This window comes from Delphinus delphis, chromosome 12 (genome assembly GCF_949987515.2).
Source record: "Delphinus delphis chromosome 12, mDelDel1.2, whole genome shotgun sequence".
Classification (NCBI taxonomy): Eukaryota; Metazoa; Chordata; class Mammalia; order Artiodactyla; family Delphinidae; genus Delphinus; species Delphinus delphis.
In genome coordinates, this window is record NC_082694.2 from 71,644,636 (window position 1) to 71,659,578 (window position 14,943).

At 37.8% G+C, this 14,943-nt stretch overlaps 1 protein-coding gene across 11 annotated transcripts in view; it reads left to right on the top strand.

The window, feature by feature from the left end:
* ITSN2 (intersectin 2) overlaps nt 1–14,943 on the top strand; it is a 162,287-nt gene that overhangs the window by 92,331 nt on the left and 55,013 nt on the right. For all 11 annotated transcript variants that reach the window (XM_060027011.1, XM_060027010.1, XM_060027009.1 and 8 more), the window contains 5 exons: nt 2,764–2,933; nt 3,240–3,384; nt 5,937–6,142; nt 8,337–8,401; nt 10,638–10,804. In XM_060027011.1, the coding sequence (XP_059882994.1) occupies nt 2,764–2,933; nt 3,240–3,384; nt 5,937–6,142; nt 8,337–8,401; nt 10,638–10,804 (753 nt within the window). The remainder of the gene's footprint in view (nt 1–2,763; nt 2,934–3,239; nt 3,385–5,936; nt 6,143–8,336; nt 8,402–10,637; nt 10,805–14,943) is intronic.

Consider the following 14,943-nt stretch of genomic DNA (forward strand, 5'->3'; position numbering starts at 1 on the left):
ATTGGAAAATAGACAAGTGGAACAGAATAACTGGATCTACAACTGCATATTTATATAACTGATTTTTTATAAAGGTACAAAGGCAACTCAGTGGAGAAAGGATAGTCTTTTTTTTTATATATAAATTTATGTATTTATTTATTTTTGGCTGCATTGGGTCTTTGTTGCTGCGTAGACTTTCTCTAGTTGCGGCGAGCGGGGGCTACTCTTTGTTGAGGTGTGCGGGCTTCTCATTGCGGTGGCTTCTCTTGTTGTGGAACGCGGGCTCTAGGGCGCGTGGGCTTCAGTAGTTGTGGCTCTCGGGCTCTAGAGCGCAGGCTCAGCAGTTGTGGTGCATAGGCTTAGTTGCTCTGCGGCATGTGAGATCTTCCTGGACCAGAGCTCGAACCCATGTCCCCTGCATTGGCAGGCGGATTCTTACCCACTGCACCACCAGGGAAGTCCTAGTCTTTTCAAAAAAGCAAATGACATTGGAACATTTGGATATCCATATGCACAAAAATGAATTTTGATTTATTCCTTACAACATATATGAAAGTTAACTCAAAATAGATCAGAGGTAAATCCTGAAATGTAAAACCTAGAACTGTAGAACTTCTAGAAAAAGACATTGGAGAAAATCCTTACAGCTTTGGGCTGCTCAAGGGTTTCTTAGACTGTTAGATACAACATAGTACAAGGTTTCTTTTTAATAGAGAAGTTTCTATAATCGATTGTGATAATGATTGCATAAGTGAATATACTAAAATCCATTGATTTGTGTACTTTAAATGGAAGGATTGTATGGTGAATTATATCTCAATAAAGTCATTATTATCAGTAAAATAAGTTAAACATGCATCTACCATATGAGCCAGCCCTGTCACTCCTAGATCTTTACTCGAGAGAATTGAAAGCATATGTCCATACAAAGACAAATGTTTATGGCAGCTTTATTTGTAATCGCCAGAAACTGGAAACAATTCAATCTTCCATCAGTAGGTAAACAGACAAATTGTGGTACATCATACAATGTAATATTACTCAACAATAAAATGAAATGAACTATTCACATTCACTACAACATGGATGGATCTCAAAATAATAAATAATAGGCCGAGTAAAAGTCAGACCCCCCAGAAAGGGATGTATATTGTGTGATTTTATTTATATAAAGTTCTAGAGCATGCAGACTAATTTATAATGACAAAAAGCAGACCAGTGTCTTCCTGGAGATGGGGTGTGGGTCAAGTGGAGGAGTGGGAGGGAGTGCTTTCAGTAGAGCAAAAGGAGACATTTTGGGTTGATAGATATGGTTATTATCTTGGTTGTGTGATTTTTCACAACTGTATACGTATGTCAAAACTTACCACATTTAATACCTTAAATGTGAAATTTATAATATGCTAATTACACCTCAAAAAAAGTGTTTTTAAAAATCCTAATGGATATGGAATCACCATACAAATTCTACATGATTTTGATAGGTAAAACACTGTCAAATCTATTTTAGAAAGGTTATCTAAAAAGTATAGAAAATGGAGTGGAGAACAGAGACCTAGTTGGCATATTTATTCAATGAATTAAGCAAATATGTATTATGCTGGGCAATGGGTATCAATTAAAAGGCTCACAGACAAATGGAAGAGATACATATAAATAAAGAATCACACAGTATGATAATGCATGCTATCTCATGACAGTATGTATGAGATAACTCTGACCTAGTTTGGGGGCAGTTAACAGAATCTTGAAGGATGAGTAAAGATTACGGTAATCTAGCTGTGAAATGAAAAAGGCCTGAAGTAGGTTAGGAGGGTAGGGTTGAAAAAAAAAAATCGAAAGAGCTTTTAGAAGCAAAATCAACACAGCTTGGATATGGAAGTGTAAGAGAGGTAAGAGCCAAAGATTTTTTTTTTTTACATCTTTATTGGAGTATAATTGCTTTACAATGGTGTGTTAGTTTCTGCTTTTATAACAAAGTGAATCAGTTATACATATACATATGTCCCCATATCTCTTCCCTCTTGCATCTCCCTCCCGCCCACCCTCCCTATCCAAAGATTTTTTATTTAGAATGACTAAGTCTTTGATGGTAAGAATAACAGAGATACAGGAATTTAGGAGAAGGAGTAGACTGGGGAAGAAAACAAGTTCAATCTTAGACTTGAGTTGGAAGTTCTTGTGGATTATCCAGTTGAAGATATCTGGGAAGTAGTTGAAAGTACAGGCTTATCCCATTAGAAAAAAGAAGTCAGTTCTGCAAATATATCGTATAAAGAACTGATCACTATAGAAGTGAGTGGGCCTCTTCCAGAAGTGTATAGTATGAAGTAAGAGAGCCAGCGATAAAACTTGAGGTATCATCAGTGTTTAAAGGACAAAGGACCAAGAAGCGGAAGAAGGGGTGCTGTGAGGACAGAGGATGCCAGACTGTAGGAGGGAAATGTCTGGGAGAAGAAATGAAACTATAAATCACCTCTGTGTTTTACCAGCTGGAAAATAGTATTCAGAAAAAGTTTTCTGTTTCTCCTAGAGAGTTCAAAAAGACTCTGATAGGAATGTAAACTATTTTTATGTATTAACTTGGATAAAATTAAAAATTTAAATTTAAAAAGGCACCTTGTCCATCATTAGAGTTAATAATCTGTAGAAAGTGCTTTAGCTGTTTAGTTAGACGGACTTAATTCTGAAAATTAGGCTGCCGGACAGTGGTCTGCATCTCTTTCCTTTGTAAATAAGTGGCTTTCTAACCACTGTTAACCCTACTTTTTGTTTCCATAGGTTGATGAAAAAACCATAGGAGAACCTGGTTGGCTTTATGGTAGTTTTCAAGGAAATTTTGGCTGGTTTCCATGCAACTATGTAGAAAAAATAACGTCTGAAAAATCTGTGTCGCCTAAGAAGGCCTTACTTCCTCCTACAGTGTCTTTATCTGCTACCTCAACTTCTGAGTAAGTTTTTAGCTAATAATGGAGTTTACACGTCTCTGCAAATGTGTGAACACCTAATATGTATTTGTGTCAACCTGCTACTTAATCATATTGTAATCTGCACTGGACTCTCTAAGAGTACCTTTTGTTCCAAATTTAATTCTGATGTTTAGTAAATAAAAACATGGGTCAGTAGTTCATAAATTTTTTTTTTTGCCCAAGTTGTGTTTCAACACAATGTATATTATATACAAGTAGATAAATTGGTAGTACTTCATAAGATTCTGAACAATTAAGTATACTTTCGTCATATTGTTATATTTATAGATCACTTTCTTCAAATCAACCAGCATCAGTGACTGATTATCAAAACGTATCGTTTTCAAGCCTAACTGTTAACACATCATGGCAGAAAAAATCAGCTTTTACTCGCACTGTGTCCCCTGTATCTACATCACCTATTCACGGACAGGTATGTATCTTTAATTTTCTTGTGTTTTATTCTTTGACATTGCTCCTGGTTCACATAAAATAGAATAAAGATTTTTGTACAAGGCCATCATTTACTCATCTAACCAAAGTTTGTATCATTTAGTTTCTTTTCTTACCATTCATATGTGATACGAGGTTGAAGAAATTATTATTAGAGGTTTCCCAACAATTTATTCTCATAGTAGCAAGTTGCTACCAGCTAAGGTTTCTGAGCTCAAAATATCATTTTTACAAATCTGATTATAGTCTTAATTTGTAGTTATTGTAAGAAGAGCTTGGGCTTGGGGTTTTTTTGTTTGTGTTTTCCTTAAGTAAGTCATTTGTGTGAGAACTGTGTTATATATATGTTTAGCCTCTGGTTTGGATGTAACCGAGATGCCAGCATTGTTACGTTAACATTATTAAAAAGAAATCACAGACTTCATCAGAATAGAGTCCTTCACTCAAAAAATGTTTATTGTGTGACCACAGGTTCCAGGCATTTATTATGTGCTAGAAATTTAATGGAAAAAAAAAAAAAACCTCTGCCATTAAGAAGTCAATCTAATGAAGACAAACATATAAATAAATAACTGTATGAGAAGTGTTGTAATAAAGATATTTTATGAAATCTTGAGGGGTATAGGAGAGAGCATTTCAATTCAATCTGTGGGAATTGGAGCAGGCTTCACAATAGGTAAGGCATTTCAGTCGAACCTTCAAAAATGAGCAAGCTTTCACCAAACAAAGAAGGAAAGTTATTCCTGTGAAAGAACAATTTGGGAAAAGTCACTGAGGCATGTTAACAAGAGGAGTTTATAGGAAACAAGTATTGTTTATAGTGTGGCTAGAGTACAGGATTCATGAAGAAAGGGTTAAGTGAAGTTGGAGAGGTTGAGGTTTATTTGGGAAGCATTTAATACCATGCTAAGCAACTGGCAGTGGAAAGCCCATGAAGGTTTTTAAGAGGAGAGTTGAAGTGTATATTTTAGAAGGATAACTCTGGCAGTAGTATAGAGGCCAGATTGTGGAAGGAAGCAAAGGGAGGAGACCAAAAAAGGGAGGATATTACAATAGCTAAGTAACAGATGATGTGAACCAGTAATGAAAATATATAGAAGAGGAGATGGACTTAAAAGAGTGTTAGGAGTCAGCATAAAATTGGCAATTCATTGAATGTGAAGAGTGAGGAAGAAGTTGGAGTTAAACATACCTCTTCAGGGTCTTTAGCTTGAGTAACTGAGAGGATGGCAGTACCGGAGGAGTGGTTTTGTGGGTTCTAAAAGTGATTACATTTCAGACGTGCAACTTAGGTATTTGTAGGAGGGACAACCTGCTGGGAAGGCCCAGCAGGCAGCTTGATTTACAAGTCTGGAGCTCAAAAGATAAAGTTATAATTAAGATACAGATTTGAGAAATCATAGGCATAAATAAGATTAGGGAAATCATGTAAAACAGGAAGGGAAGGAGACTGGACCAAAGAGGAGCCATCAATCACCAGAGAGTGAACTTCACGAACTGCAGGGGTTTTAGTGATGTCAGCACTGTTCAGAGATCAGAGAAGGTAAGGGTTTGCAAGAAGCTTTTGGCTCTGATGTTATCAATGATCTTGTCAAGAGATTCAGTATTGTGATGGTTACAGAAGCTAAATTAGAATGGACTGAGGGGTGAAATTGGAAAGCAAGTTTAAGACTGTTCTTTCTTTAAGGAAGTTAGAAGTAGAAGTAAGGGGACTTCCCTGGTGGTCCGGTGGTTAAGACTCCACACTCCCAATGCAGAGGGCCCAGGTTCAATCCCTGGTCAGGGAACTAGATCCCAAATGCCACAACCTAAGATCACACATGTAGCAACTAAGATCCCAGTACAGCCAAATAAATAAATAAATATTTTTTAAGAAGTAGAAGTAAATAGAGAAGTGGAAAGTTAAAGATTCAAGAGAGAAATCACAGTGTTACAAAATATTGTTAGAAGGTGGGAGGACATGATAGAAAGTTTAGAGCACAGGTGAAGAGGCTAGCCCTATCAACAAAATGAAAACACTACTTCCTCTGAGAGAAGAAGGAAAGAAAGAAGGATGAATAAGAATAAGAAGACGTTATGAAACAGAAAACAGAAAAGTGGAGGGAGGCCCATCACAACTGCATCTCCACTCCTAGTGGAATAAACAGAATCCACTGCAGTGAGGAGACTTTGGAAACTGGAGGAGAGAAAGGGTTCCCCTTTTCATTTGTTCTGTGATACATACTTGATGGATCTATGAGTACACTTCTTGCATACCCAGGGTTTACCTTCCATACCTGTGATACTTAGTGCCAAGATGTTTCCTTGAATGGTAGCTGTTGGGTCTTTAACTTCACAGAAGGCTATTCAGGTGGTTGTCTGTCATATATAATTTTAAGTTGGTTAGTAGATTAAGTCACCATTCATATTAAGTCACCACCACACCAAACTGGTCTGCTGTTTGAACAGTAAGTATTATATACTAGAAAACAAAAATCATGGTTACCATTGTGTTTTTTGTTTGTTTTTAATTTTGTGGTTTTGATTTCACAGGGACAGGTTGTAGAAAACCTAAAAGCGCAGGCCCTTTGTTCCTGGACTGCAAAGAAAGATAACCACTTGAACTTCTCAAAACATGATATCATTACTGTCTTGGAGCAGCAAGAAAATTGGTGGTTTGGGGAGGTGCATGGAGGAAGAGGATGGTTTCCAAAATCTTACGTCAAAATCATCCCTGGGAGTGAAGTCAGGCGGGAAGAGTAAGCATTTTTTTTTTTTTTTTTTTGGGTGGTACGCGGGCCTCTCGCTGCTGTGGCCTCTCCTGTTGCGGAGCAACAGGCTCCGGACGCGCGGGCTCAGCGGCCATGGCTCACGGGCCCAGCCGCTCTGCGGCATGTGGGATCTTCCCGGACCGGGGCACAAACCTGTGTCCCCTGCATCGGCAGGCGGACTCTCAACCACTGCGCCACCAGGGAAGCCCAAGAGTAAGCATTTTTGTGTGTTTACATGAGGCGTGGATGTTGGTATTTTCACTGATGAGTCAGCCACAGTACAGTTGGCTGTGCAGGAAAATTAAAAGTTTATGCTTGAGTTTGATATCAGAAGGGTGATTCCTAGAGTAAAAAAATCATACCTCAGATGATTTGGTCCAATTTTTGAACATCTTTTAATCTAGTTATTTCAGATTCCTAAAGTTTTCAAAGTGCTTAAGATTTTAGATCTGTTGCTTTCTTTGTACTAACATCAGGTCAGTTAGAGAAGTTATTTTTCATTTCCTTTGGAGGTTTCTCCCTTATTATTTACTGTAAATTGTCAATATTTAGACAAATCAATACCAAGGGCCTCGCCTTTGCCAGAGTGAGGCGTTCCCATCTCTGGGCCTCCAGAGTTCCCTGAACATCACGTTTCTTACGGCTCATGACACACTGTGTTGTAGTTATTTACTTTCTTACCTATATCCCTTATTAGGTCATAAACTCCAGGAGGGTGGGATTCACGTCTTTTTTGTTCATTTTTCAGTTTTTCCATACCTAGTGTGATCTTAATGCATAGTAGCTGCTCAATCATATTTACTTAGTAAATGAGGAGAGAAGCGAATGAAAGGACAGTCAAATGAATGAACTTTTGCATGAACAAAAAACAAAACCAGATAAGGTCTCTGGCCTTTGTTTCCCAGTCTGTAAGGGAGTCAGGTCATCAAACATCTTTAATACAAACAAGTAAGTACTCTAATATAGCTGTGGGTAATTATCATTTGTGTTTTATATGGAAATTGATCTAAATAGAAAAGCAAAATGATTTATTGAAAAGGAACGGGGTCTTTGGAAATCAAGAGCCTTGAGTTCTGATTCTGCTATTTTTGCCAGACTGTATGGGGTAACCTGCTTGGTCTCTAGTTTTTTAATCGGTTGAATGAAAATAATAAACTAAAAAACCTTTAAAAATCCTTTCAGTGCTAAGGTTCTATACATCAATTTTCAGTTCAAATGCAGAACTTTACTTTTCAGACTGACATGGAATTTTAGGTTTAGAGTGTGTAATGACAGGAACAACAATAATACGTAGCTGATGTGTATGCTGGCACTGTGCCAGACCCTTTATAGTAATTATCTTATTTAAACTCCATGACATTTTACAGAGAAGGAAAACTTAAACACAAAGGGATTAAGTTTAAATGCCTTAAAGGGCATTTCTTCTAACTTTTCATTCAATTACTGATCTTTTCTAACAGATAAGGCATGCAACTCGAAATGCTGCGGTAATGGAGAATTCGGCAAGGCAGTCCATTCAGTGTGCCCATGAGTTGTAGTAAGGGTCCCCTCTGTTAACCTATAAACTGCTTCACTATACAATTTACTCACAGGTCCTGGGGAGCCCTGATGTATTCTACAGATGTCTAGTTCTTAAAATGCCACAGTTTTCCAGATTTTTGAAAACAGTTTCCTGGGTTAAGTTGGAAATAAAAGCTATGTATGTTCCAAAATGTAAAAATAAAGTTCTGTTATTTTTACATATTTTTAAATGTACTGTGCTCTAAACAAGTAGTAAAATTTATATACTGCCCTTATTTTTCTCTAAACCAAGCCAAGTCCCATGTGTGCTTTACCAAATAACTGCCCATTTACCAATGCCTCATGTCTTTTAAGTTACTTTAGAAAGGCAAAATATCTCACATTTGAAAAACTATTTATAAATCATACTGAAATTACCTCAGTAGATTTAAAAAAATTAAGTCATTTGTAAGTAGGCAGTTCTTAATCCACTAGGATTTTGCATATGAGGGTATTTCTAGCCTGTGTACTGAGACAATATTTCAATTAATTTTAGCCCTTAAAAAGAATGCACTGCTAAAACCTCCTGTTTTCATCAAATCACCTTTTTTATTTACTTGTTGATGTCTTTTTTTTGTTATTTTATTATTTTTTTTAATCTGCTTGTGTGTATATTTGGCAGACCAGAAGCTTTGTATGCAGCTGTAAACAAGAAACCTACCTCTGCAGCCTCTACAGTGGGAGAAGGTGAGCTTTTGGCGATTTATAAATTAGATGGAAGTCAAATTAGCTACTGACTTCCCACAGTTGTTACTCTCCTTACTTCTGTGTCTTCAGTGTTAAAGTGAGGTTAGGAAAACCTGCTCCCGCTCTATTTCACATGAATATTGAGGATATAAAAAATATATAGCTGAAAATACTTGACGCTTTTAGAAAATCAGTACTATAAAAATTCAGCATAGACTGCCTCAATAAATAAGATCATAGATAAGTGTTGCAATGAGATAACATGAAGTCTTTTGTTTTCCTTTTATTATATATCTAGATTATAGATGTTTAGAATATAAGGAAATTTCAGTACATTTAGTTGTTTATGAATTGCACTTGTTTGTTTGTTTGTTTTTGGCCTTACTGCGCGGCTTGTGGGATTTTTAGTTCCCTGACCAGGGATTGAACCCGGGCCCTCAGCAGTGAGCGTGTGGAGTCCTAACCACTGGAACGCCAGGGAATTCCCTGAATTGCATTTTCTTTTCTTTTCTTTTTTTTTGCGGTACGCGGGCCTCTCACTGTTGTGGCCTCTCCCGTTGCGGAGCACAGGCTCCGGACGCACAGGCCCAGCGGCCATGGCTCACGGGCCCAGCCGCTCCGCTGCATGTGGGACCCTCCTGGACCAGGGCACAAACCCGTGTCCCCCGCATCGGCAGGCGGACTCCCAACCACTGCACCACCAGGGAAGCCCCCTGAATTGCATTTTAATTACAGTGTACCATATAAATCATTAAGTAGGATTTGAAATCAAGATACACTTTAATCATAAATATTACAAAGAATTTTTTTATTGCCCTTTGGGTTGTTTGAGTATCTTAATTTTGATATTGTGCTGAAAAATGTCCACCCTTATTTCAGACAGTATTGTTATTTAATAGTTGTGTAGGTTTATAAATGAATTATATATTCACTGTAAAATTAGTTGAACAGTTTAAGTACATTTTGTTTATATTGCTCAAGAAAATCAGCTTAATGGTAAATTAAACAGTTTATTCAGTATCTACTACATTAGAGATTGTATGCTAGAGCCTGAAATATACACGGATGAATAAAATAGTTTCCCAAGTGCTCACAGTAAAATGGGAAAGCTAGGCATATAATTGTAATAAATTCTATAATGAATGAACAAAAACATAATTTTGAGTAGGACCTGTGAATCCACAGAGGTGGCCACGTTGAATCATCTTAAACAATGAGTAAGTTCTTGCTTAGTGACGAAGAGAACGCTTGGTGGACAGAGGGAAAGGTATGAGCCAGGGCTCAGCTGTGAAAGGTTAGGGAACTCGAGTCACCAGCAAGGCTGCAACCAGAGGTTTACTGTGGAATAACTGCAGTGGAATGATCCTAGGAAAGTGGTGAGGAGCATTTTGGAAAGGACCTGGCTTGTTGCAACATACCTTAATCTTGTAAGCATTTTTCATCTTCTTAAGTCAGCTAAATTGAATAATATGGAAATGTGGATAGTAAATAGTTTCCGGATACTGGTTCTGGCCATCTCCAGTTTATGATCTACTGAGCAAATTTCATGTCAACAAATACAAATAGTACTAGAAGAAAGAAAAAGAGACTTCTAAAACCTGGTCATTGACTGTTTCTTCTAAGTACTAGTAATCATCTGAACAAAAAAACAAAGCCAGTATAAAAACTTAGACATTTCCCATAAGGTTATTCATGAACAAATATTTATTGAGCATCTATTCTGTGCCAAGCACTGTGCTAGGAGCTGGGCCATTGTGATGGAAATTGGCCTCTAGTACTGATGTCAGCTGAATAGTGGGCATTTCCATAACTGTATGTAAAAGAATTAAAGAGAAAAGAATTTAGCAGATTAAACTATATGTAAGAAGGTTAAAAAAACTTTTCATGTCTTGACTCTCTGTAAAGATACTGATATCTATTTGTAGTTTTGGGGTTATTCTCTGTGACATGATGATGATGATGGTGATGATCATGGTGATGACGATACGGTTGGGGAAAAAAGAAACCCTGTGATAAAGTTTTATGTTCAGTCAAAGACGTAATCTTTTTCTAAGAAATTATTAAATAATTACTTCATTCCATTTTCTACCTTAACATCTCTTTACATTAAGTTTCCTTAAGTCACAAGGGCTTTTACAGTAAAATTACTCAAGATCTTGGAGATCAACAGTTGTTTTTTTTTTACTTCTGTAATCTTGCAACCAAAACTAGTTTCTTTTTGCTTTGTTTCCTACAGAGTATATTGCACTTTATCCGTATTCAAGTGCAGAACCTGGAGATTTGACTTTCACTGAAGGTGAAGAAATATTGGTGACCCAGAAAGATGGAGAATGGTGGACAGGAAGTATCGGAGATAGAACTGGAATTTTTCCATCAAATTACGTCAAACCAAAAGATCACGAGGTAGAGTTAGTTTGATACAGAAACAGAAGCATTCCGTTCCTGTTGATCAGGGTTCATATTTAAAACAGATGCATGTATATGGTTTTGGTCAGGCTGCTTTGGTTACAAGGAAGCCACTTAAGGTAGCTTCAGTAAAATGTAGTTTATTATAGGGATCCTGTTAGAGAGATGAGGGCAAAACTATTTCTATGAAATTCCAAGGACAAAAGCCATAGATAGGGCTGGGCCTTATGATAACTGAAGTTAGGGAATGGTCTGGATTCATGGAGGCTTACAAGGGACCGCCTTGAAGAAGTCTGTAAATCTTTAAGGCTCTGACATGAATGTGACCCAGCCCACACTCTGAGTTCCTGCTGCGTTTCATCCCACCACTAGTATGATATAGTGTAGCAGTTCTCAGACTTTTTGGTTTCAGGAACTTTTTACATTCTTAAAAATTATTAGGGACTCCAAAGTTTCTGAAAATATATGGATTATATCTAGCAATACTTTCCATATTAGAAATTAAAACAGAAATTTTAAAAATATTTATTAATTCATTTTGAAATAACAAAATTAAACCCATTATATGATGACATAACTTGCTTTTTAAATTTTTTTTTCTGTTTTTTTAAAATTTATATTCTCTTGCACATAAAAGTCATAAGCACATATGTATAAATATATTTTTTTCCTCATTTTAAGAACCTATCCCACTTTATTTTTTATTTATTTTTTTGTATATGTCCAATGAACGTTTATTATTACTATTATTATCATTACTGTTACCACTGCTTCTCCCCTTTTAGGAATACAGGGAGAGAGGAAGTGTGCATGTAGTGTGCATGTATACTTCCGACAGACAATTTGAGATTTAGAAGCCTCTGGAGCAGTAGTTCTTAAACTTTTCTAACTCAGAGAGGCTGGTGAAAATTACAACCTCTCCTTGAATAAATTCACCTACACACAAAATATTGTACACAGTTTTGCGAGTGGGATAAGGACCCTTAGAAGGGATAAGCTCTTTTAGCATAAACTCTAGACTTCCCAGGGTGGTGGGACAAGGAGCCAGATGCAGTTCTATAGACAGTGTTTACAAGCACTACATTACGTGTGGAGAGAGAACGCAGACACATTTAAAAGAGACTTTAAAATAGCCACTGAACTCATGTAGCCAACATTCAACAGAGTAATAATTAACATGTGTCCAAGCCTCTGTTGAACATTCTGGAAAATGCAAAGATCTATAAGACTCTAGACGTCAGGGTCTCAGATTCTTGGGGTGGAGAAGTACTAGACCAGAGTCATGTTTAAGGTCCAGGGGCATGGAGCCAGGAGCCAGGAGCCAGCTTGCTGGAAGTGGCGACTGAGTGGCTACACTCATTACTGTAAAGCTAATGATGAATTAAAAACATTTACTGAGCTGCTGCAGTCGATAAAAGCCCCAATTAAGGCACCATTAAGGGACTTAACCGCGTAATGGTGGGGAAGCATTCCTGAAAAGGTTTAATGATCTCAGATCCTGACATAGCCGGGAAGTCATTAGTCATTAATGCCACGTCTAGATCTCGATTATGAAGTTCTCTATAAGAAAACACTTGGCATATAATAGCACACAAGATTATACCTGATTTGTTACAGAGAGCAGGATATACCTTTTCAAACGTGTTTTTAAATCTCTTATGTGTTCAGGTAAGAAAAGTGGCCAATTATGAGCAGAAACTGCCTAGTGAAAATCCATAGCATGATCGCATGCCAATTAGATAAGCAATACCACTCAAGTAATAATAGTAATAATATAGTAATAATATTTCCATTATAATAATAATGGAAATACAAAATGGAACATGGTATTGTACTAATTAATAAGACTGTGACTGTACCTATAAAGTAATTTGATTAATTCCCAGTGTAATGTGTGGAAACTCCTTTAACATAAAGCTACATTGAATCTAGAGAAAATTAAGCAGGTAGAGTCTCTGCCTTCTTAAGTATTCATGCACTTACTCGTTCATTCAACAGCTGTTCACTGAGAGCATCTGTGTAAGGCTTGGTCGGGGGCATTGGGAAACAGGTGAACAAAGCAGTCAAGGTACTCATGAAAGATACAGTCCAAATAAATGATGATCGACTGTGATAAGTACAGTGAAGGAACAAAGATGGTGCAGGTAACAACAGACTGAAGATCTTTTAAGATGAGGTGGTCAAGGGAAGGCCTCTGAGGAGCTGGTTCAACAAAGACCTGAACTGTAAGGAGGCCAGTCTTGAAAAGGCAAAGCAGGGGAAGAAACGAGGGGTGGAACTTCTTGGCTGTTTAGCATCTGAATTCCTTTCCTGAATTCCTTCCCACGGTGTGAGTCTTGGTAAGGGGCAGGCTTCTCCAAAGCCCACCTACTCACTTTCCTAGGCTTCCTTGCAGTTAGAGTGTGGGAACATGACCCAGGCTTGGTCAGAGTCATCTGTCCAAGGCAGTGAATCAGGAACTAGTGATACCAAAAAGCATAGCTGAGAATTTCTTTTGGTGGCAATGAGTGTGGTAGCAACATTCAGTTTTTGGAGCAGTGATTCCAGGATATCCTTGTCTAAGGGAGCATTGCATTCAGAGGCAAAGGCAACAGAGCCCTCTTCAGGCTGGTTCTGGGTGTGATTTTGCCTGAAGTTCTGTTTGTCCAGCTTTGCTTTGTCTCTTCCTAATCTCCAGACCTCGTATTGCAGCCTTCCTGGAAATTCTGTGAGCCACCCAATACACTCCATTTCTCTTAGGCTTAAATCAGCCAGAGTCGGTTTCTGATGATTCCATCTAAAAATCCTGATAGACTGGAGTACATTGCAGGTAGATGCATATGCAATAGCCCTAAGGTGGGAGGAGAGGGAGAGAGAGCTTGGAGGAACTGAGAAAAACCCTGAGTGGCAGCATTAGAGAAAAGGTAGCAAGTGAATAAGATGGCTGCAGCCGGCGAGCCAGGCAAGAGGCAGAGCAAGCAGGTGTGCGTAGCAGAAGCCGGAAATGTGCTGGGCCTAGCCTTTTCTCAGGGACACTCAACTAGCTCCCGTGTCCTGATGGGATGTGTCTCTACTGGTCTCTGAGGGCTCTGAGGCAGCGCTGAAGGGTTCTGGTTGCGTGGTTGCCACTCTGCTGTGCCAAGGAATTCCAGACTGTTCTCTACTGAGAAGGCTAAGCCTGAACTTGTCATTCCTGCTCTGTGAGATCGCTCTCTCTTTCTCTCCTTTAAGTACCAAGATATGTATCTCTAAAGGCATTTATAGCATTAATTTGGTTATATGTTTTTGAGTGTCATATCCATCATCAGACACTAGCTAACTCCCTGGGGTCACAGTGGGGAGGTGGGATGATTGCATGCCTTGGATTAAGACAGATCTGGATTTTATCTCAGACAGGTTGCTTCACTTCTCTGAACCACAGTTTTCTCATTTGAAAAATGAGGATAGTAGTACCTCATTGAGGATTACATGCCCTGTAAGTTACTATACAGTGCCTACCACGTAGTAGGCACTCTGTTATACTAGTCCTTTGTTCCTTAGTATTTCATGGAATTGAATAGACTCTTCTGCAGCTAGGAAAACAATATAAAATCCTTGCTTTTGTGCTTACCTTATTGTAAAGTGCTAATTTAGAATAAAGTACCTTACATTGCTTTCTTAGTTCAGAATTTGATCATGAAAATTTCCTTTTTCTTAAAAATTCCCTAAAGAGTTATTGCTATTTATTCAGCTCACTCCAGCAAAATTACTACCCCCCCAAAAAAAGACCATTTTTCCCCTTCTAACATCCTTATATTAATGATGTAGACTACAATTAAAACACTGCATCCAAAACCAGAAGGTAGATTTTGTTATTCTTGAGAAACAGAGGAAGATATACTCAAGTCCTGATTGTCTTAGCCAAAATATTCCCTTATGTAATATTCCTTGGGCTTGAGTCTTTTTCATTTTAATAACTTGAAATCATAGATGTTCTATAGGTTTGTCATTGATTGACCAAATACGTAACTCAGCTCTGAAGATATTAAAAACTTTAAAACATCACAAAACAAAAATCCTAGAGCCTCCCAAACCCCTTGCTTACTGACTTGAACACCGTAATTTAATCTAATGAATTGACAGTCTTAGAATCCTTTTCTTTCCTCCTTGGCTGCTAG